The following is a 23,250-nucleotide window of genomic DNA, read 5'->3' on the forward strand; positions in this document are numbered from 1 at the left end:
GCCAGCCCTATGCTTACCCAGGACTCGCTGGGCCACCTTGGGATCCAGGAAGTTGAGGGGCTCGTCCCCACCACCCTCTTTCAGCCATGCCCGGCTCCTCTGTCGTGCCAGCTTCCGCTGCTCCTTGCCTCGGCTTCTTTCCTCCTCCTCATTGTCCTCCTCATCCTCTGAGTCAGCTAAAATCTCCTCAATGCTAAGGACAGAGAAGCCCCCAGTCAGAGTGCTCCCAGGAGAGGCAGGGATCAGCGGGCACTGCCTGGGCAGGCCCTTGGGTTGGGGGGACACCAGGTCCCATGGCCCTAACATGGTCTCACCTGTCGCCTTTGCCCTGGGCGGGCTCCTCCTCCTCCTCCTCCTCTTCATCCTCCTCCATGGCAGCCTGGCTCAGGGCTCGATGCCTCTTGGCCCGGGCCTCAGCTTTCCGGATGTTGACCAGGACTTTGTGGTACTCCTCGGGCAACAGCCTTTTCACCAGCTCAAATCTGGGAATGGCAAGGAAGGGCTGGTGAGAGGCACTGGCCAGACAGCATGACCCAGAGGTAGTGTCCCTGGTAGGACTGGAAATCCTCGGCCCCTCGCCTGCCCTACCGCACCCTGGCTCCCCGCTCAGTGCACAGACCCAAACTTGCGGATGAACTTGGTGAACAGGTTCCGAAGCTTCATGCGGAAGTGCCGCCGCATGTCATCTGAAAGCTTCCCAATGGCTTCCATCTGCCGGACAGAGCACCAGGCTTTCAGGGAGGCGAGCCTTCCACGCTGCGCCCCCTTTACTGCTGTCCAGCCCAGGGACACAGCATGATCAAGCCCAGCTGAGGGGAGGGTTAGCGCGGCCCTGCTCCTGGCCCACACCCTGGCCCAGTCATGCTTCCCTCGGGTGGACAGGCCCCATCTTTCCCCTGCACCCTCCTTCAGGACACAGGCCTGAGCACCCTTGAAGGATGAGAGCTTTAATCTTCTCAACAGCACTTGGTACTTGACATATATCCTCTCGTTGAATCCTTGGACTACCCCTGAGATACATGCTATCACCCCCTATTTATAGAAGAGGACACGGCAGCACAGAGGGTAAAGTGTTTGCTAAATGGCCATAGAGGTGGGAGTTCAGCCCAGACTCATCTAATGCTGTGGCTCCTGCTTTGCCCCTAGCACCCCAAGACTTCTCTTGGTTCCCTATGTCCCTTCCATCTCACTGCATTCTGCTCTGGCTGGATTCCTCTTAAGCCTTCATCTGGCCCAGTTTGGGTTACATGTGCAGGTGGCAGATCTTCTTATCTCCAGTGACTCCCAAACCGGCCAGGGGATAGGGTCCGCGTTTACTCTTTTTTTTTTGAGACAGAGTCTCGCTCTGTTGCCCAGGCGGGGGTGCAATGGCACGATCTCAGCTCACTGCAACCTCCACCTCCCGGGTTCAAGCAATTCTCCTGCCTCAGCTTCCTGAATAGCTGGGATTACAGGTGGCTGCTATCATGCCTGGCTAATTTTTGTATTTTTAGTACAGACAGGGTTTTACCATGCTGGCCAGACTGGTCTCGAACTCCCAACCTCAGGCGATCCGCCCACCTTGGCCTCCCAAAGTACTGGGATTTTTTTTTTTTTTTTTTTTTGAGACAGAGTCTTGCCCTGTCACCCTGGCTGGAGTGCAATGGCATGGTCTCGGCTCACTGCAACCTCCGCCTCCCAGGTTCAAGCAATTCTCACACCTCAGCCACATGAATAGCTGGGACTACAGGTGCGCACCACCATGCCTGGCTAATTTTTGTATTTTTTAGTAAAAATGGGGCTTCACCATGTTGGCCAGGCTGGTCTCAAACTCCTGACCTCAAGTGATCCACCCACCTTGGCGTCCCAAAGTGCTAGGATTATAGGTGAGAGCCACCGCTCCTGGCCTCCCCAGCCACTCTTTGAAGGGCTTCTATAAATCCTTTTTTTTTGAGGCAGATCTTGCTCTGTCACCCAGGCTGGAGTGCAGTGGTGCAATCGTGGCTCACTGCTACCTCCGCCTCCCAGGTTCAAGTGATTCTCCTGCCTCAGCCTCCTGAGTAGCTGGGATTACAGGCACCTGCCACCATGCCCAGCTAATTTTTGTATTTTTAGTAGAGATGGGGTTTCATCATGTTGGCCAGGCTAGTCTCAAACTCCTGAACTCAAGTGATCTGCCTGCCTTGGCCTCCCAAAGTGGTGGGATTACAGGTGTGAACCACTGCACTCGGCCAGGGCTTCTATAAATTCTAATAACTCCATGATGGATCACTGCTCTAGCTGTTCTCCCCACCTTTGGTCCCTAGTTAGGCTGCAGGCTCCGAGGACAGCGGTAGGGCTGCCGATTCTCATCTGTCCCTTCCTATCTTGAACCCAAGGCCAGACCCAAAGAAAATATGCAAGAGGGACCCAGAGGTCTGATGTGACTCAAGCCAGTCACACATGGGAAATTGAGGCAGCAGGTACAGTGCACAGCTTGGCTGGAAGCCTGTCCCAGCCTAGGCAAGGCTTCTCTTGGGCAGGAGAGGGCCAGGGACCCTATACCAAGGGGCTCTTCAGATCCTTCTGCAGCCCAGCAGGGGACCCAAAGGAATGGCCTCTAACCAGCAAGGTCAAAATGCAAGATGGGGAAAAAAAAAAGGCAAGATGAGGGGGTCCTGTGGAGGGAGAGCCCAGCGTCTGAGTCCCATGATCTGGAAAATCTCTGGCCTCAGTTTCCCCATCTGTAATATGAGGAGTGGCCCTGCCCGTGGGCCTTTGCCCTGAAAAGCCCCTGTTGCCTTCCATGTGGGGTTCTGGGATGAAGAAAGCCACCTGGGCAGTGTGCCCCCTCCTCGCCTCCACCTGATAGGCATTCCCCTATGGTCCCTTTTAGGGCTCCTTAATGACCTCTGGCTACAAAAAAAAAAGTTTGAAACTTGCTGGCCTCGAGGCTTGCCGGGTCCGTGCCAACAGCTCAGAGGCCACCCTGCTACCTGCTAAGGGGAACGGGGACACTCACCACCAGCTGCACATGCTTGGCCAGGTGTGCCACGTCCATGACAGTCACCGCCACCTTGATGAAGCCCAGTGCAGACTTGACCACGTCACGGGTGCGGGAGGCCAGAAGCAGGCACACATTCTCCAGCAGCTGCTCCACTGTGCTGGTCCCCATCAGACCTGTGGCAGTGAGGGGGTCACTGTCTAAGACACCCAGGACCCACCCAGACCCAAACCCTCCCCATTGGAAAACAGCCACTCAAGCGTCAGTAGAAGCTGACATTGAGAGCCTTTCCGTATGCCCGGGATGGTTCCAATCACGCTCCATGGAGTGGTCTTGAGTCCTTTCGTCACCCTGAGGTGGGTGCTATTTCTTGCTTCCATTTTAGAGATAAGAAACTGAGGTGCTAAGAGGCTAATCAAGCTGTTCTAGGTCTCATGTGGTTGCCAAGAGGCAGGACTAGGACTAAAATCCAGGCATCAGCCCTAACCACCTCCTAATCACTCTGACAGTGGGATGCAGGGCCGCTGGACTGCACAGTCACACGCGGGGACAGTCCTGAGGAAGGTGCCTTGGTATAGCCGCAAGGGCAGGAGGCAGTGACCCGCAGGAAGGGAGACAGGGAGGCAAACTGGGCTGGGTGTGGCTTTTCTTACTTCCTCCAGGCACCTTTTCCCAGTTCCAGGAGCCACCTTATCCTGACCTTTTGGGCATCTTCCTAACCTGAGGGCTTCTCAGGCCTTCTAAGAAATAAGCATTTACCTTTAAACTCGAAAAGGAGGTGGGTCAGGGCCAGGATGCTGCAGCTGACCATGGTCACCGCGCCCACCAGGCCAGGGTAGATCAGTATGAGGTAGCGCTGCAGGGCCTCTGGGGACAGAGACCAAGGTGGGTCAAGCAGGAAGGACCCACCAGGTAGGCGGACTGAGGGCCAGAGAGGAGCAGCCTGCCCAGGGCCAGGGCACGGAGCTCTCTCCACCTTTTTTGAGGGGTGCTTCCCCCCACCCAGTCTATGAGCAGAGTGTCCACCCCCAGACCCCTGGGCCTTACCTTCCTGGTTCGAGCCAAACCTTAGGAAAGCATGGCCCATCTCCACGAGCAGTGCAAAAGCGTTCTTCCGTGCACCCACCGACACCTCTTTGGTGCACAGGATCACCTGGCCAAGACAACTCCATCAGTATCTGCTCCCTGAGCCATCCGCCCAGGCAGCGAATCGAGTCCTCCCGCCCCCATCACTGCCCTTCCTGGATCCTGAGGCCCTTAAGAGCCACATTCCAGGGACCCCCCTCTAAAACACACCCGCACACTCACCTCTGGGACAAGGGCAGTGATGAACTCCTCGTGTTCAGCTGAGAGTTTCCTCACGATGTGTAGGAGGCACTTCAAACGGGGCTGCGGGCAAGGGGCTACCAGTCAGGACCCCACAATGCTACCTCCACCCAACAAGCCTCAACAATGGCTCCTTTCCTGGTGTTGCCCAGCCTCCCTCAGCAGAGCGAGTGGCCCTAGAGCTCTTACCCTCTTGGCGGGTGAGGAGGTGCTCCGCAGCGAGTCCAGCAGTGTCTTCTTCAGGTCCTCCAGGTGGCTCTGCACGAAGAGGGCCCCGGGGCCCTGAGGACTGGCACACACCTCCTCCAGCACTCGGTAGGCCTTCTTCTGCACCCCATGGGCCTTGCTCTGGCAGACAGGAACCGGTGAGGGAGGCCTGGGGCTCACCCCCTGTCCAATGCCATCCATGGAGCATCCTCCAGCACTGGAGGGATTCTGAACAGGGGCCCGTGGGGGTTCATGTGGCTTGACAGAGGACCAGTGGAATGTGGACAGCAAGTGGCTAACTCCTGGGCGAGGCACAGGGGTTGGGGGTGTGTGCCGTGGGGCCCACCAATCCACTCCACTCACCCAACTCTGGACACTGCTCACTCCAGTGGCCTGAGCTCCTGGTACCTGGCACGTGCCAAGGCCTGCACATCTGCTGCTCTTTCTAGCCAGAGCACTCTTCTCTCTCCTTCCAAGACTGACAACTCCTTGCTCCTCCAAACCAGCTCTCTGTCACACTCCCCCAACCCCCAACCCCAGACACCTTTCCTGAGGTGACGTGGCCTGGCCCTGGATTTCCATGTCCACCTGCAGTGCTGACCCAGAGCACTTCTCACACTGTTAGGTAACTGCTACTAAACTGTGGCAATGGGGGCAGCTTTCAGGGGGTCACTGCTGGGCTGAGATCTGCAGGGTTGCTGGCCACAGCAGAGGGCATTTCAAGCTGAGGACCCAAACCCTGCAAAGGCACAGACAGGGCCTGTTATATCAGGGAGGCTTAAGGCAGCTGAAGGAGGCTGCAGCAGGAGTAGAGGAAAGTGGACTGGGTGGATAAAGCTCAGGCCGGTCTGGGATGGGCCTGGTGGGTGAGCCAGGCAAAGGAGCATGGCCTTGGTTCTACAAGAGTCACTCAGCAGGCAAGGCCTAAGCACAGCTGTGCATTTCAGTCCCTTTGGGACCTGCAAGACAGATGGGCTACACAGGACACAAAGGGAAGCCACTGCAGGAGAAAGCAGACAGGGACCTGATCTTGGGAAGCAGCAAGGGACAAAGACATGAAGACAGGCCCCACCTTCCCACAGCCCATCTGCCCCGAAGCGTGGCTGTGTGGGGCTCCTGGCTGCTGAGGCTCACCTCTAGGTAGGGCTGGATGGTGAAGTATAGCTTGCTGATGGCAGCTTCGTCAGCACACGGAGCCAGGGCCACGACCAGGTCCAGGACAGACAATCTGCTCGGGGCAGGAGAACAAGGAGAGGGATGGGGAGCTGGAGAAGGGCGCAGACTACCAGTGTTCTTACGTCTACTGGGTACGGGGAGGTGGGAGAAGTCAGGGTGAGGACAAGGGGCTTGAAGGAGCTCATGAACAATAATAATAGCTAGCACCTAATTGAGCATTCATGATGTACCAGTCACCGTTCCTGGTGTTTTACACCTGCTAACTCCTTCAATCCTCATAGCAACCTTGTTGCAAGAACTATTATCGTGCCCATTTTACAGATGAGGCCTTAGAGGCAGAATGGATAAGTACTTTGTCCAAGGTCACACAGCCCGTAAGTGACGGAGCTGGGATCAGAACCTGGGCAGTGTATCTCCTGGGTCCTTGTTCCTCCTTACCAGACTAAATGGCCTCTCCAGGAAGAAGGAACTAGTCAGCACAGCCTCTCAGCACAACCTGGACAATTAATACTTCAAGGCTTCCTTAAATAATGCAAGAGGGAACCCACAGTGCTTCTGCCAGATGCACCCTCCAGCTCCCTGGGCTGCTCCAGCTCAAGTGGGAGGCCCTGAGCACGTTACCTGGTAAAGTCAGAGCTGGCAGGGTCGAGCACCTTCTCACTGGCTTTTTCCAGGAGACTGTTCACCAACTTGTGGCCCCGAGGGAATGAGGAGGAGAGAGTCATTGGGGAGGAGCGAAAGAAAGCAGCAATGGCAGCAGTCCCAGAGCGGCCTCCCCACCATCAGCCCCCAGCCCTGCCCAAGCCATGACTGCTGGTATGTGCTCCAGAACGCAGAGATCCACGTGAGCCCTGGTGGGTAGGGTCTCGGCCTCTCCGACCCTGCCCACCTGAGAGCTCCCCTCCTCCCTCTTTCCCTCCCTGCCGTGGCTCACCTGAGTGTCAGTGATGGTGAGGTAAGTTCTGATGGTTTCCAGCACAGCCCGGCGAGGGGCTGGAGTGTCCCCGGCTGCCACGGGCTGCCCATACAGGTTGAAGAGGATCGGCAGAAAGTTCTTGGCAAAGCGACTCACTTCAGCACGGTCGGCCTCTGGCAAAAGGATCAAAGTTTGCACTAAAGGCACAGGAGTTGACTGTGCCTCAGTGGCTGCTGGGGCTGTGGCCCAGAGGCCCTCTCTTGCGGGAGCTGGCAGGACTTGGAATCCATAGGTTTGGGGCTCTCTGTGGCAGGAGCTGAGCCAGGGCATGGAGAGCCTGGTGCCCCAGTGGCCTGTGGTCCTCGATGGCTCCAACCCCAGGGAGCCAGCGAAGTGCCAGCCACAGAGTAAAGCCTTCGACACTGACTGACTTTACTTCCAGCTGTCAGCACACTGGAAGTAAAGGTAGGAGATAAGGGTGGTTTCCAGCCTCCTACTATCCCCTGGGGTCTGCAGCAGAAGCAGCAAAGGATGAGCTCCAGAGGTGAGTTTCTGTAGCTCTGCCTGGCAAGGAGCGTAGCAAGCCAGGGGATGGGGCCAGGGACCTGTGTCATCCTCCCCAGCCCCGACTCCCACAGCCCACACGTACCTGCCTGGCAGCCCTTGGTGATGAGGGTGCGCAGGGCCTGGCACACGGTGACCCTCAAGTCTGGACGCTCGCTGATGGCTGTGCCCAGGGTCCGTGCCAGCCCTTTGAAGGAGATGGCCACATCTGTGGGCCTCGTGCAGAACCCAGGCAGGAGTGTCCAGATCTGGAGAAGGAGGGAACAATAAAGGAAGCTGATACGCAGCCACCTGTGCCCGTGTGCTTCTCCCCACACCCTCCCCCAGCTGACCCTTACCTGCCACTGGAGTGTGTCGTAGATCTTAGATTCCACTGTGCTGCCTGCCTGAGCCAGGTCCATGGCTGCAGTGTGACAGAGGGACAGAGTGTGAGCCCAGCACCCTCCTGGCCAACGGCCTTATTTACCAAACCAAACCAAAAGCCCAATGATGAGGACAGGAATATGGGTGACTTCCCCCCATCCCCATAAATTAAATCATACTTGTTCATTCTAAAACACTAAAATGAACCTATAATAAACAGAAAGCAAATGTCTCTCCATACTCTTACTCCCCCAGAGATTATCGCCTCTATTTCTTGTTACTTTTTTATACTTCTTTAAACACATGCCCTTTTTTTTTTTTTTTTTTGAGACAGGGTCTCACTTTGTGGTCTAGGCTGGAATACAGTGGCGCAATCTGGGCTCACTGCAGCCTTGACCTCCCAGGCTCACGCGATCCTCCTACCTCAGCCTCCCAAGTAGCAGGGACTACAGGCGTGCCTGCCACCACACCCAGCTAACTTTTTGTAGACGTAGGGTTTCACCATGTTGCCCAGATTGGTCTCGAATTCCTAAGTTCAAGCGATCCATGTGCCTCGGCCTCCCAAAGTGCTGGGATTACAGGTGTGCAACACTGCGCCCAGCCACATGCCCACTTTGAAAAACATAAACGGGGCCGAGTGCAGTGGCTCACACCTGTAATCCCAGCACTTTGGGAGGCTGAGGCAGGCAGATCATGAGGTCAGGAGATTGAGACCATCCTGGCTAACATGGTGAAACCCCCTCTCTACAAAAATACAAAAAATTAGCCGGGAGTGGTGGTGGGCACCTGTAGTCCCAGCTATTCGGGAGGCTGAGGCAGGAGAATGGCGTGAACCCGGGAGGTGGAGCTTGCAGTGAGCTGAGATCGTGCTATTGCACTCCAGCCTGGGTGACAGAGCGAGACTCCGTCTCAAAAAAAAAAAAAAAAACCAAAAAAACATAAACAGGACTATACTATACATACAGCATTCTGTAATCTTGTTTACTTGACAATAAAGCTGATAACATTTACTGAGCAAGTACTATGTAGTAGTCTGTGTAATGAGCACTTCACGTGACTTTTTCATTTAATCCTCACAAAACTTGCCCATTTTAAGATGAGGAGCAGACCCTGGGAAATTAAACAAAACCTGCCCCAAGCCACAAACTGTGGAGTGGCGGAGTTGAGATATAAACCGTGTCTGTTCGACTCACCATCTGCTAAACTTGTCTGTCCCTACCTAGTGGTTTCTTTCTTTCTTTATAATGCCTACATCATATCCCAAAGTGGGACTTAAAAAATATTTTTGTAGAGACGGAGGTCTCACTCTGTTGCCCAGGCTGGCCTTGAACTTCTGGGCTCAAGCAATCCTCTTTCCTCAGCCTCCCAAGTAGCTGGAACTACAGGTGGGCCTACCACACCTGGCTAACTAAAAAAAAAAAAAAAAATTTTATAGAGTCAGGGTCTTGCTGTGTTGCCCAGGCTGTTCTTGAACTCTTGGCCTCACACAATCCTTCTGCCTCAGACTCTCAGAGTGTTGGGATTACAGGCGTAAGCCACTGCATCTGGCCAAAAGTAGGGCTTTACCATAACTAATTTAACTGGAACCCTAATGAGAAAGATACAGGATGTGTTAGAGTTTTTGCCAGTATAAGCCAATACTGTCAGGCACATCTTTGCTAGGGACATAAATCAGTGTGCACTTGTCTATCTTCTCAGGACAGATACCTGCATGTAGTATTACCAGGACAAAGGGAATACATAACATCAGCCTTAAGAATAATGCCAGGGTTTATAGGTAACATTAATGATGGTAATGACCCTCATTTTGGGGGTTCATCTGTATTTTCTTTGATGGGCATATATTTCTATTGAAAACAGAACAAATTTTTCTTTTTTAATAACAGGAAAAATTTTAAGTTACTAATATGTGCACATTAATTCCAACATAGTAGAAATACAATACTATTTTTACACAGAAAAAAAATACAGCCAGACATGGTGGCTCACACCTGTAATCCCAGCACTTTGGGAGGCCAAGGCAGGTGGATCACTTGAGGCCAGGAGTCCGAGACCTGCCTGGCCAACATGGCGAAAACTTGTCTCTACTAAAAATAAAACAATTAGCGAGGGGTGATGATACACGCCTGTAGACCAAGCTACTCAGGAGGCTGAGGCAGAATTGCTTGAAAACCTGGGAGGTGGAGGTTGCAGTGAGCCAAGATCGCACCACTGCACTCCAGCCTGGGCAACAGAGCAAGACCCTGTCTCAAAACAAACAAACAAACAAACTGACCCAAACAAAGCAAAGGAAAATACATTAAAAACTTGAGTAGTAACAATTTCTGGGTGGGAGGACTGAATAGCTTTTACTTTTTTTTTTTTTTTTGAGATGAAGTCTTGCTCTGTCGCCCAGGCTGGAGTGCAGTGGTGCCATCTCAGCTCACTGCAACCTTCCCTTCCTGGTGCAAACGATTGTCCTGCCTCGGCCTCCCAAGTAGCTGGGATTACAGGCACGTGCCACCATGCCCAGCTAATTTTTGTATTTTTAGTAGACACAGGGTTTCTCCACGTTGTTTAGGCTGGTCTCGAACTCCTGACTTCATGATCCGCCCACTTCAGCCTCCCAAAGTGCTGGGATTACAGGCATGAGCCACTGCGCTCGGCTTTACTTTCTTCTTTAAGCACTTTCTGTATATTCTACAAGATCATGTGTGAAATCAGGAAACCGTGCCCTAGAGCAGGGTTTCTCAATCTTGACAATGTGGACATTTTGGGCCTGGTACTCTTTGTTGTGTGAAGTTGTCCTGTGCATTGCAGGGTGCTTAGCAGCATCCTGGCCTCTACCCACTAGATGCCAGAGCACCCTTCCCCCAAAGGTAACAACCAAAAATGTCTCCAGGCATTGCTGAATGTCCTACGGGCAGCAAAATCACCCTCCTTGTTGAGAACCACTGCCCTAGACCAGGAGTCAGCCACCTTTTGTGCAAAAGGGCCAGTACTTTAAGCTTGGCAGGCCATATGATTTCTTTTTTTCTTTTCTTCTCTTTACTTTTTTTTTTCAGACAGTCTCGCTCTGTTGCCCAGGCTGGAGTAAAGTGCCACAATCTTGGCTCACTGCAACCTCTGCCCCCCGGGGTTCAAGTGTTCTCCTGCCTCAGCCTCCCGAGTAGGTGGGATTATAGGCACCCACCACCACGCCTGGCTAATTTTTGTACTTTTAGTAGAGATGGGGTTTCACCATGTTGGCCAGGCTGGTCTCAAGCTCCTGACTTCAGGTTATCCACCCGCCTTGGCCTCACCAAGTGCTAGGATTACAGGCGTGAGCCACTGTGGCCAGCCCACAGTACATATGATTTCTATCACAATAACTCTGTCATTAAAAAGTAGTGTGACAGGCTGGGCATGGTGGCTCACGCCTGTACTCCCAGCACTTTGGGAGGCCGAGAAAGGCAGATTATCTGAGGTCAGGAGTTTGAGACCAGCCTGGCCAACATGGTGAAACCCCATCTGTACTGAAAATACAAAAAATTTTTAAAAAGTGAGCCAGGTGTGGTGGCGCGCACCTGCAGTCCTAGCTACTTGGGAGGCTAAGGCAGGAGAATCGCTTGAATCCGGGAGGCAGAGATTGCACTGAGCTGAGATTGCACCACTGCACTCCAGCCTGGGTGACAGAGCAAGAATAAATATGTATGTGTCTGTGTTCCAATAAAATTTTATTTACAGGCTGGGCACAGTGGCTCACGCCTGTAATCCCAACACTTTGGGAGGCCGAGGCAGGTGGACTGCCTGAGGTCAGGAGTTCGAGACCAGCTTGGCCAACATGGTGAAACCCCTTCTCTACTAAAAATACAAAATTAGCTGGGCATGGTGGCAGGTGCTTGTAATCCCAGCTCCTCAGGAGGTTGAGGCAGGAGAATCTCTTGAACCAGGAGGCAGAGATGGCAGTGAGCTGAGATTGTGCCACTGCACTCCAGCCTGGGTGACAAGAGCGAGACTTCGTCTCAAAAAAAAAAAAAAAAAAAAATTTATTTACAAAAACAGACAGTGGATGAAATAGTTTAGCAATGCTGCCCTAGATCCTCAAAATCCACAAAATCCAATGAAAACGAAAAGCGCCTGAAGCCATCACTAGGCCAAGCAATGTAACCCCATGCTCTGCCTATCCTCACGTAGGCCTGAGTCTGCCTAACACAGGTCAGGAGTAAACTAGAGCATACATGGAGAGAGGAGACCATGATCACGAAGGATAAGAAACTATGCCTGAAAGGAGAGGGGCAGGGGACTGGGGATGTGCAGCCTGAAGAAAGAACACCTTTGGGGTAATCATCATTTTCAAATACATACATATGATCTACAGTCAGGCATTGCTTGACAGGGTGCATTCTGAGAAATGCATTGGTAGGTGATTTTATTGTGTTAACAGCATAGAGTGTATTTACGCAAACCTAGATGGCACAGCCCCTACACACCTGGGCTATGTGGTGTAGTCTATTGCTCCTAGGCTACAAACCTGGACAGCATGTTGCTGTACTGAGTGCTGCACCTGTAATACAATGCTAAGTATGTGTACATCTAAACACACGTAAACATTGAAAAAGTACAGTAAAATACGGTATTATCATCTTATGAGACCACCATCATTGAAACGTCATGTGGCATGTGACTGTGTATGTGTACATACATATATACTCATATATATAAATACACCTGGCTGGGTGCGGTGGCTCACATCTGTAATCCCAGCACTTTGGGAGGCGGAGGCAGGCAGATCACCTGAGGTCAGAAGTTTGAGACCAGTCTGGCTGCCATGGCAAAACCCTGTCACTACTAAAAATACAAAAAGTAGCCAGGTGCAGTGGTGGGTGCCTGTACTCCCAGCTACTTGGGAGGCTGAGGCAGGAGAATCACTTGAACCCGGAAGGTGGAGGTTGCAGTGAACCGAGATCGTGCCACTGCACTCCAGCCTGGGCAACAAGAGCAAAACTCTGTCTCAAAAAATAATAATAATAAAATAAATAAATAAACACACCTAGAAGTATATAAAAGTATATATACATATAAACAAACATATCACAAATTTTTACAAAATCGATTTCAAGGGCTTGCATGAGGAAGAAGGGGCACAGCTGTTCTCTGTGATCCAAAGGGGAAGAACAAGGCCCAGTTGGGGCAGCTCCCTGTGGAGGCAGCTCCTGTCTCACAGGGCAAGCTCTGCCACAGGGAGGGCCACCTGGCCTCGCCTTGGAGCAGAAGGGAGGGAGATAGGCACTAGAGCACTGGCTGGCCACCTGCTCGGCAGAGGGATATTGCCAAATGTCTTGAAGGCTGGGTGTGTGGGACTCAGCACCCTTCCCAATCCCTTCTGTGGAGGCTCCAGGACTGTGGGGAGCCTCAGGTCACACACAGACAAGGGTCTCCTACCTTTGCTCTTCAGGGTGTTAGCCAGGGGCAAGAAGTAGGTGGTGAAAAAACCAAGTCGCGTTTCCTGAACATGGTCTCGGATGACAGGCAGCAGCCAGCTCCGTGGGAAATCCAGAGTCTCCCTGGGAGGAGAATGGGAAGAACCCAATGAGGATGAGGGGACATCCCTGAGGGCAGTGCATAGCGTACTGAGCCCAGGACAGAGAGAGACCTCCTGTGGCCCCTCCTGCTGAGCCCTGCACTGACACAGACTTTAGCCCACAGCAGCAGACATCCTTTCCAGGGGACAGAACAAGCCTGGGGCTTGTCAGGAAGCCAGCCAGGGCCACACTTACTCAGAGCCATCAATTTCCAAAGGCACAGCCTGCAGCACCACCTCAGGTCCCATACTGGTCACCGCAGCCCCCACTGCCTGGTCAAGAGCTGCCGTGTGGGGGAAATGAGGGGAGAGGCGCAGATCACACAGGGACTGGAGGCACTAGAGCAGAGATGAGTGACCACACATCAAGACATGCTCGAAAGCAGAGACCCATGACAAGACCCCGCTGAAGGATGAGGCTGGAATTCTGGGCCTGGGTTCAACGCTACACCAGAGGGTACAGACTGAGAACCCAATTAACCACTGGTGACTGTAAAATCCCATGCCTAGGATTTTACAAAATTCTGTTACATTTAACAACATGTAAAAATTAGGAAATTTCACACACAAATGTAGATTTCCAATTTACCTTTGAAAATGGGACAAATGTATCTGTCTGCATGCAACAATTAGCAAATCAGCAGGCGCTGAGGAGACAGAGGTGCACCTTTGGGTTCACCATGGCCACAGCCCTCCCCCAGCCACACTTTCAAGGCCCTGCCTGGCCTCTTATATAAAGCCAAATTGGTCAACCCAATCTATCAGGGCTCAGGCCACGCCTCTTGACGGAGACCCTGTCCTCCCACCAGGGTTCCTTTTTTCCAGCAACGGGAGGGAGTCAGTGAGGAAGCCCCCACGAGGCCAGGAGCTGCTGTCTCTGCTGATGCGGGACCAGTCTGGGGGCTGTCCTCAGGCCCCCAGTCTCTCCTGGACTAGGGTCTGCTCAGGATCCCTGAGTGATCCCTGATCCTTAAATGGTTAACCCTGGACTGGAAGAACCTCCTTGGGACCTAGGGCTGTTTAGAACATCAATGCTATACTCACTGGTTATAGGAAACTTAGATAATTAAAATTTAAAAGATAAGGGGTGGGGGTAAGGGAAAGCAAACAGACTCCCTAAGTTTTAAAACCAGCAACTCCAGCAAAGACTAGTGAGCAGGTGGGGGACTCCCACCCTTTTTCCTGCCCCTCCCTTGTTGGCCCAGTCACTTTCCAGGGGATACTGCATGGGGCACCTGCTATGGCCCTGTCAGGGTGGGGTGGGGAGCAGAGTGCAGAGATAACAGAGACACGTGCCCTCCAGGAACCCACAGTCCAAGGGCCAGCACCACTTCCTGCCCTGGCCCCAGCTGCTCCCCACTCACCTTCCTCATCACAGGGTGGGCCTGTCTCCCACACGCCTCGAAGAAGACACACAGCAGCTGCAACACGGAGCTCCAGGCCGCATGGAATTTGTACGTCAGGCCCTCCTCCACTGCCCTGCCAAGGGGGCGGCACAGTCAGGGCCACGGTCACGCCACCCTGTGCCCCCCACCAGAGAAAGTCAACGGCCAGCACCCTGAGCTACAGACGCTAGCTGGCCAGCAAGAATGGGGCCCCAGGAGAGACAACAGAAGAGAACTAACATTTGTGACATGCCCACACTCCCTATGCTAAGAGTTTAATTTAGATAATGCTAGTGCTTAAAGAAAAACCGATGAGGTAGTTATCTGACCCAACTTCAGATGGGAAACCTCTAGGAAACCAAGAGGTGAGGTGTGGCTAAAACGTGGCAGGTGCTTAAGTCCACGGTAGCTGCTCTAGCAGATGTTCAGTAAGCAGCCTGCAATCCTGTAAAGCACTGCCACTGCATGCCTGGCCCACAGTAGGTGGACAGTGGAGCATTAGTATTATATAGAATTTGCCTCAAGGTACCACCATCCCTTCCTAACATGGACCCCATATCCTCACCTGAACATCTTGGCAACAGATTGGGCAGGGCCTGAGGCCGAGGAGGTCACGGAGCCAATGTCAGCCATGTGGGGAGCCACGCATTCCTTCAGGATCTCCTGCAAAGAGAGGCCACAGGCTTTCTGGGCCCAAGGCAGCCCCCCAGGACCACTCTCGCCTCCCAGGCAACAGCTTCCTGGGAGTCTAAGAAAGCTTCAAAGAAACCTATCTCCCATTTTGAGAGTGCCCTCTCTGGGCCCGAGCTGGTAGCCTGGGGCCAGTGCTGGGAAACACAGGGCAGCCCACAGAACCCCCTGTGCCCTCTGCTTCCTCAGCTAAAGTTGCAGTACCTTGAGGCTCTGCGTAGCAGCGGTCACCACTTGCGAGTGTGGGGAAAGGAGGCAGGTCACCGCAGTTCCAAAAAAGCGAGGGAGGTGGCCTAGCCCCAGGTCCCACTGCAACCTGTCAAGACAAAAGGTTTCTGTGGGGCCTGGCCTGAGCCCTGGGGACCCGGGCAACCAGGGCTCAGGGCTGAGATGGCCCAGCTCTGAAAATAGTCACAAACCCACTGATCTGCAGGGCTCCATAGGGCCCTTCTGGTGGGTGGTTTTTAAAAAGGTACTATCGTTCAGGTAATAACTACATGTGGTAAAAAATTCAAACAGGTCTTCAAGGTGTAAAATGAAGGGCATGCCTTCCCTAACTCACCCTTCTGGCCTGACCCTTATATGCACTTCCCGGGGGAAAATCAAGGTTAAGTTTCTTAAATACCCTTCCAGAAGTTCTAAAATGCACAAACATAAAAACAGTAACTTCTGCTACATTTTTTTTTTGCAGTAGTACAATCATAGCTCATGGAGTCTCAAACTCCTGGGCTAAAGCGATCCTCCCACCTCAGCCTCCTGAGTAGCTGGGGCTACAAGCACATGCCACCATGCTCAGCTAATCTTTTTATTTTTTGTAGAGACAGGATCTCACTGTGTTTCCCAGGCTAGTCTCGATCTTCTGGCCTCAAGTGATCCTCCTGCCTTGGCCTCCCAAAGCCCTGTGATTACAGGTGTGAGCCACTGCACCTGGCCTGGTAGCATTTATGTAACTCTTATCATATACCAACCACTGATACAACATACATTCATTTAAACCTTGTAACAACTAATGAGATAAATCCTATTATTTTTCCATTTTATAGATGAGGAAAGACAGAGAGAAGTCAAATAACTTGCCTAAGGCCACCCAGCTTGGTAATGGGGTCAGGATTCACACCCTTAGCAATGTGGTTCCAGAGTACACATACAGAAACAATCACATCATACCTGCTATTCTATGTCTTGCTTTTTCCCAATATATCTTCGAGTTCTTTCCATATAAGTGCACATACAACCACTTTGATTGTTTCTATTTTTTTTTTTTTTTTTTGAGATAGGGTCTCACCCTGTCACCCAGGCTGGAGTGCAGTGGTGCGATCTCAGTTCACTGCAACCTCCACCTCACAGGTTCAAGCGATTCTCGTGCCTCAGCCTCCCAAGTAGCTGGGATTACAGGTGTGTACCACCACACCCGGATAATTTTTGTATTTTTAGTAAAGATGGGGTTTCACCATTTTGGCCAGGCTAGTCTCAAACTCCTGGCCTCAAGTGATCTGCCCATCTCAGTCTCCTAAAGTGCTGGGATTATAAGCATGAGCCACTGTGCCAGGCCCACTTTGATTGTTTCTAATGGCTGCACAGTACTTCATTGTTTATATTTCACCCCTCTGTGGGACATTTAGCTTGCTTCCAGTTTTTATGTGTTTAGACCTAGAGTACGATGATAAACATCCTGGGACGCACACTGGGGCCTAATTGTGGGTGTGCTCCTGCAGGATGAAGCCTGAGAAGTGGTGAATGGGGTGATTTTGCCATTTTTGGACACCTCCCAGTAAAGGCAGTTTGGTGCAGGAAAAAGAACGTGGGCTGGGCAGACCTGGCCTTACTCATCAGGGCTGTGTGACTAGCTCACTCACAGAGCCTTTGTTTCTGGCTTATAAATTGAGGCTAAACCCTTCCTCATGGGGTTGCTGTGATTAGTGAAAGGAAGCACAGATGAACAGTGTTTGGCACACGCCTGGGTGAGACCAAGCTGCCTGGGTGAGGGCAGGCCGTGGGAACCCTTCAGTTGCGAAGACAAACCCAGCAAAACAGGGCCACAAGGCCTAAGAGACCCTTGCCTCCCTCCATGCAGGTCACCAACTGGTTACTGTATACTCAGTTTCTTCTCAGCCTTATTCCAGAAAAGTGGAATTACTATTAAGTGGCCAAGCCTGAGCCCTGAAAGTATGCAGACACAAAGCAGAAAGTCGGTTCACGGGACTACGGAACCTGGAGAAAGGAGCCGCCAGTCCAGGCAAGAGTGGAGTGGAGCCGCAGAAAAGATATCCCACGGCCAGGAAACCGAGTGCACAGGAAGACACAACCAGGCAGCGGCAAGAGGCAGGGTGAAACTCAGGCCTCAACCTGGCACGCAGGGCTCGCAGCCCACCTTGCTGCTCCTCCCGGCCGGCTGGCAAATGCTCTGGCAGGAATCAGACCCTGTTAGAACGAGCTGCACTGTCCTACCCCGTGCCTCAAAAAAAACAAGAGCTGCTCTGTAGCTCACTTGACATGAAGATGCCGTCAGGCCCCAGGAGGCTGAAGCCTCTCCAGCCTCCGGCTCACGTCCCCTCCACCTCCGGCAACCAGGACGGAGGCCCTGAGCACCCCCAACCTCAGCAGCCAGGACGGAGGCCCTGAGCACCCCCAACCTCAGCAGCCAGGACGGAGGCCCTGAGCACCCCCAACCTCAGCAGCTAGGACGGAGGCCCTGAGCACCCCCAACCTCAGCAGCCAGGACGGAGGCCCTGAGCACCCCGAACCTCGGCAGCCAGGACAGAGGCCCTGAGGACCCCCAACCTCTGCAGCCTAGAGGGAGGCCCTGAGGACCCCCCACCTCGGCAGCCTGGGCAGAGGTCCTAAAGACCCCCCCAACCTTGGCAGCCAGGATGGTGGCCCTGAGGACCCCCAATTTCGGCAGCCTGGACGGAGACCCTAAGGATCCCCCAACCTCGGCAGCCTGGACAGAGGCCCTGAGAACTCCGCAACCTCAGCAGCCAGGACGGAGGCCCTAAGTACCCCCAACCTCGGCAGCCTGGACGGAGACCCTGAGGACCCCAAACCTCGGCAGCCAGGATGGAGGCCCTAAGGAGCCCCCACCTCGGCAGCCAGGACGGAGACCCTGAGGACCCCCAGTCTCGGCAGCCTGGACAGAGGCTCTGAGAACTCTGCAACCTTAGCAGCCAGGACGGAGACCCTAAGGACCCCGCAACCTCAGCAGCCGGGACGGAGGCCCAGAGGACCCCCAATCTCGGCATCCTGGACACAGGCTCTAAGGACACCCCCCAACCTTGGCAGCCAGGATGAAGGCCCTGAGGACCCCCCACCTCGGCAGCCTGGACAGAGGCCCTGAGCACCCCCACCTCGACAGCCTGGACAGAGGCCCTAAGCACCCCTCTTTCATCCGTACCTCACCAGGTTGATGTGGGCTTTCTCCATGACCTTAAGCCAGGCTAGCAGGGGCTGTAAATCATTCTCACTGGGAACATAGTCGTACAGGGCCTAAAGGTGGGAGTAAGCAGGTGACTGAGCATGCAGGGTCTGCAATAGCCCAGTGATGATGACCCCTTCCCATCTTGGCACCAGCAATGTCCTGGGGACAGTGCTTGTGACCCTGGCACTCACAGCCCCCTTGGCTTTCCCAGCTCCTGCCTTTCCCTTCTCCACGAAGCCCTCCCACCTCTAATTCTTTGGGAGAACAGCCTCTAGGAGCAGAGGAGTATCATGGGTCACACACACCTTTGTGAGTCTGACAAAAGCCAGAGGCCTTCTTTGAAAAAAAAAACAAAAAACGTACATTTTGCTAACAATTTGGGGGATCTGATCCCCCCTCCCAAAATCCATCCACAGACCTCTAAGGCTGAGAGCCCTGCTCAAGGTATCTATGAGCACCACGAGACCATGCTGAAACAGTTCATTAAAGTTAACTAGGTCAAGGGTCAAGGTCCCAGCTCCTGGGGACACTGATGTGAATTTGATGGCTGGACTCCAATCTTCATTCCCCTTCTACTGGCCTCTTCCACTAGGACAACCCAGCCCAGCCAACCTCACTCTGTAGATAAGGCGCAGGGCAAGCGCCCCCAGCACAGCCTCCCAAGGCACCACCCCCCACCTAATGCCCCCACATCCCACCAATAGGCCTCACCGTGATGATCTGGGCGTTGAGCTCTGCTGACAGGGTGCTCAGGCCAGGCCTGGCGTGGAAGAGGCTGTGAAAGGCCTGCATGGCACAAGCTGTCACCAGCTGGAGGGGGACACACAGGCTTAGAAAGGAACTACAAAGCCCACGGCTGGCCCTGGACCCCTCAACATTCCACTCCACCCGTGGCTAGAGAGTTGAGGACCCCCTGAACCTCACACATGCCCCCCACACAGAGACACCCTGAGGACTGCCACCTTAGTAAGACATGGAAGCCACTGAAAAAGCTTTAAATGTCTTAAACAAAGATAGAAACATTAACAAAATGGTTTTAACATAACAGCCAAAAAAGCAGGCTATAAACGGTCTACTACAGCTGTTATTTTTTTTTTTTTTGAGACAGAATCTTGCTCCGTTGCCAGATACAGGGGTGAGACCAATACAGGTGCATGCCACTGTGCCTGGCCAATTTTTTAATTTTTATAAAGACAGAGTCTCGTCTCACTGTGTTGCCCAAGCTGGTCTCAAATTCCTTGCCTCCTGCCTTAGCCTCCCAAGTGCTAAGGTCACAGGTGATAAAACATGTAACTTTACATGTTTTATCATGTATGTTTGTTTATCCAAAGAGAAAATGTCTGAAAGGATACCCAGAAAGTTATTTGCATTGTCTACCTTAGGAAACAGGATTTGGAGGGAAGGAGATTTTTACTTTACACACTTCTGAATTGTTTTTCCCTTTTAAACAATGATCATATTATTTATATTTTACAATTTAAAAAATATGTATGTAAATAAACACTACAAGAGAATACACAAGGCCGGGTGCAGAGGCTCATGTCTGTAATCCCAGCACTTTGGGAGGCCAAGGTGAGCGGATCACGAGGTCAGGAGATCGAGACCATCCTGGCTAACACGGTGAAACTCCGTGTCTACTAAAAATACAAAAAACTAGTCAGGCGTGGTGGCGGGTGCCTGTAGTCCCAGCTACTCGAGAGGCTGAGGCAGGAGAATGGCGTGAACCCAGGAGGCGGAGTTTGCAGTGAGCCGAGATCGCACCACTGCACTCCAGCCTGGGCGACAGAGCGAGACTCCATCACAAAAAAAAAAAAAAAAAGAGAGAAAACACACAGTGAGTTGGTGGGGGTATCTGTGGGGGATTGGTTCCAGGACCCCCCATGGACATAAAAATCTACCAATGCTCAAGTCTCTATATTAAATGGTGTAGTATTTGCATATAACCTACACGCATCCTCCCATACACTTTAAATCACCTGGATTACTTATAATACGTAATACAATATAAATGCTATGTAAATAGTTGCTACACTCTGTTGTCTAAGGAATAATGACAAGGAAAAAAAACTGTACATGTTCAGTACAGAAGCAACCAACCGTTTTCTTTTTCCTGAATATTTTCTTTTCTTTTTCTTTCCTTTTTTTACTTTTCTTTTTTTTTTTTTTTTTTTGACACAGGGTTCTTGCTCTGTTGCCCAAGCTGGAGTGCAGTGGCATGACCACGGCTCACTACAGCCTCAACCTCCTGGGCTCAAGCAATCCTCCCACTTCCACCTCCCAAGCATCTGGGATTATAGGCACGTGCAGCCATGCCCAGTTTCCAAATATTTTCAATCCAAGGTTGGTTGAATTTATGGCTGTGGGAACCACACATACAAAGAGCTGACTGTATAAAGATTTACAGAATTGTGCTAGAAATGGTAGAAATAAGGAAATCATTTTTCATGTGTCATTAAAGCTGCTAAAAAAAAAAACTGGGCCGGGCGCAGTGGCTCATGCCTGTAATCCCAGACCTTTGGGGGGTTGAGGCAGGCGGATCACCTGAGGTTGGGAGTTCAAGACCAGCCTGATCAACATGGAGAAACCCCATTTCTACTAAAAATACAAAAAATTAGCTGGGCGTGGTGGTGCATGCCTGTAATCCCAGCTACTTGGGAGGCTGAGGCAGAAGAATCGCTTGAACGCAGGAGCCAGAGGTTGCAGTGAGCCAAGATCGCGCCATTGCACTCCAGCCTGGACAACAAGAGCAAAATTCGGTCTCAAAAAAAAAAAAAAAAAAAAAAAAATTGGTATAGGGTACATAGAGCTGGTGCAGAAGGAGGCTTTACCAGCCCACTATAGATCCACCCTGACTCTGACCTGATCTCTGAGGTCAGCTTCCATCTGGAAGGGGACTCTGATATGGCCTGGCCTAGCCAAGCACCACAGATTAACGTAGTGCTGTTGGTTTTAGCTTAAGAACACAGTCAGGGAGGGAGACCCCAGGCCCTGCATTTTGACTGACCAGTAAGTTCCCCAAATGCCACCACTGCAGACCCCCCTTTCTCCAGCTTTTGGGCCTGAGCTCACCACATGGCTCAAGGTCATGACCCTGAGGAGAGTCTCACTGCAGCTCTTCACCAGGCCTTCCGGGAAGCAGGGCAGCAGGTCCTTCAGCAGCGTCAGCATGTGCAGCGTGGTGGTGGCCTCCTTGGAGCCTGGTATACAGAAGGGGAACTGAGACACCAGCCCCCGCCCTGCAGCAGGCCCTGTCCTGCTCTACCAGCCACTGCCTCCCATCCACCTGCCCTCCATTTGGCTTCCCCACCTCCAGACTTCTCAATCTCCTGGATGCAGAACTTGGCAGTGGAAATGGCAGCAGGATGATGGGCAGGGGCCTTTTCACCAAACATGAATTCACTGCCCTTGAGGACTGAGCATACTCCATGCTGGGCAGCCTTCCGGATCTGAGGGGCAAGGAGAGCAGGGGACAAGGCCAGATCAGCGTTCCACCAGCATCTTGGGTGTCCGGCACAAGCACCAACCGATTAGCTTTGGCTGAAATATAGATCCAATGATGATCTGACTACTATAGATCCAGTGCTACACCAGGGCATTCATGTGTACAGAATCCTGAGCTGTGAAGCAAGACAAACCTCGGTTCAAATCCCTGCTCTACAACTAACTCACCAAATGGCCTTAAGTAAGCCCAACTACTTAATTTCTGAGTTTCAATATCATCTTTGAAACAGGGGTTTCTTCATTCACTTAATCATCTGGCAAACACTGTGCGTCCAGCAAGCCAGGCACTGTTCTAGGTCCTGGCAAACTGTCAGTGAACAGCAGGCAACTCACCTTCCAGCAGGGAGGCAGAAAACAAACAAATACATAACAGAAGGTTAAAAAGTACTTTGCAGCTAACCAAGCAGGGGCTGCTACTTTTTTTGTTGTTGTTGTTGTTTGTTTGAGACACCGTCTTGCTCTGTAGCCCAGGCTGCAGTGCAGTGGCGGATCTTGGCTCACTGCAAGCTCTGCCTCCCAGGTTCACGCCATTCTTCTGCCTCAGCCTCCCAAGTAGCTGGGACTACAGGCACCCGCCACCACGTCCGGCTAATTTTTTGTATTTTTAGTAGAGACGGGGTTTCACTGTGTTAGCCAGGATGGTCTCGATCTCCTGACCTCATGATCCGCCCGCCTCGGCCTCCCAAAGTGCTGGGATTACAGGCATGAGCCACCGAGCCTGGCCAAGGGGCTGCTTTTTATACAGTGGTCAGGAAAGTGTCACCGCAGTGAAGTGCCACTGCAGCGAGAGCTGAAGAAGGTGAGGAAAAGATCATGTGAGCACCGAGGGAAGGGAGCATGAGACCATCTGGGCTGGCGGTGCTTAGCACTGGGAGTGATTACATGACTGTTATTGTTACCACCTCCTGCCCTAAATTTCCAGAGGAAACAGTGGGGAACCATCACTTACCAAGCACCTGCCGTGAGCCAGGAGGTGCACCAGGCCTGTGGGGAACACTGGAGTCTCCCCACAACTCTGTAGCAAAGTTGGTGTGATTATCTCTATTTCTTTTTTTTTCTTTTGAGATGGAGTCTCGTTCTGCTGCCCAGGCTGGAGTGCAATGGTGCAATCTTGGCTCACTGCAACCTCTGCCTCCTGGGTTCAAGCGATTCTCCTGCCTCAGCCTCTCGAGTAGCTGGGATTACAAGCACCCACCACCACGC

General features: G+C 52.4%; 1 protein-coding gene across 2 annotated transcripts in view; it reads right to left on the bottom strand.

The window, feature by feature from the left end:
* The window catches only part of RRP12 (ribosomal RNA processing 12 homolog), a 44,009-nt gene that overhangs the window by 9,710 nt on the left and 11,049 nt on the right, over positions 1–23,250 (bottom strand). The window contains exons 7-28 of one of the 2 annotated variants that reach the window (XM_054435430.2): positions 21,854–21,992; positions 21,616–21,743; positions 19,258–19,356; positions 18,523–18,614; positions 15,336–15,447; positions 15,007–15,104; positions 14,421–14,535; positions 13,253–13,395; positions 12,918–13,039; positions 7,490–7,554; positions 7,237–7,399; positions 6,606–6,760; positions 6,293–6,360; positions 5,630–5,723; positions 4,478–4,636; positions 4,271–4,351; positions 4,010–4,115; positions 3,722–3,829; positions 2,981–3,138; positions 620–711; positions 315–482; positions 18–193 (exon numbers count right to left, since the gene is read on the bottom strand). In XM_054435430.2, coding sequence (XP_054291405.1) covers positions 18–193; positions 315–482; positions 620–711; positions 2,981–3,138; positions 3,722–3,829; positions 4,010–4,115; positions 4,271–4,351; positions 4,478–4,636; positions 5,630–5,723; positions 6,293–6,360; positions 6,606–6,760; positions 7,237–7,399; positions 7,490–7,554; positions 12,918–13,039; positions 13,253–13,395; positions 14,421–14,535; positions 15,007–15,104; positions 15,336–15,447; positions 18,523–18,614; positions 19,258–19,356; positions 21,616–21,743; positions 21,854–21,992 — 2,641 coding nt within the window. Of the gene's footprint in view, positions 1–17; positions 194–314; positions 483–619; positions 712–2,980; positions 3,139–3,721; positions 3,830–4,009; positions 4,116–4,270; positions 4,352–4,477; positions 4,724–5,629; positions 5,724–6,292; positions 6,361–6,605; positions 6,761–7,236; positions 7,400–7,489; positions 7,555–12,917; positions 13,040–13,252; positions 13,396–14,420; positions 14,536–15,006; positions 15,105–15,335; positions 15,448–18,522; positions 18,615–19,257; positions 19,357–21,615; positions 21,744–21,853; positions 21,993–23,250 lie in introns of both variants that reach the window. The other variant, XM_063670058.1, reaches the window with a different exon arrangement.

The sequence above is a fragment of the Pongo pygmaeus genome, chromosome 8 (genome assembly GCF_028885625.2).
Source record: "Pongo pygmaeus isolate AG05252 chromosome 8, NHGRI_mPonPyg2-v2.0_pri, whole genome shotgun sequence".
In the NCBI taxonomy this organism is placed as follows: domain Eukaryota; kingdom Metazoa; phylum Chordata; class Mammalia; order Primates; family Hominidae; genus Pongo; species Pongo pygmaeus.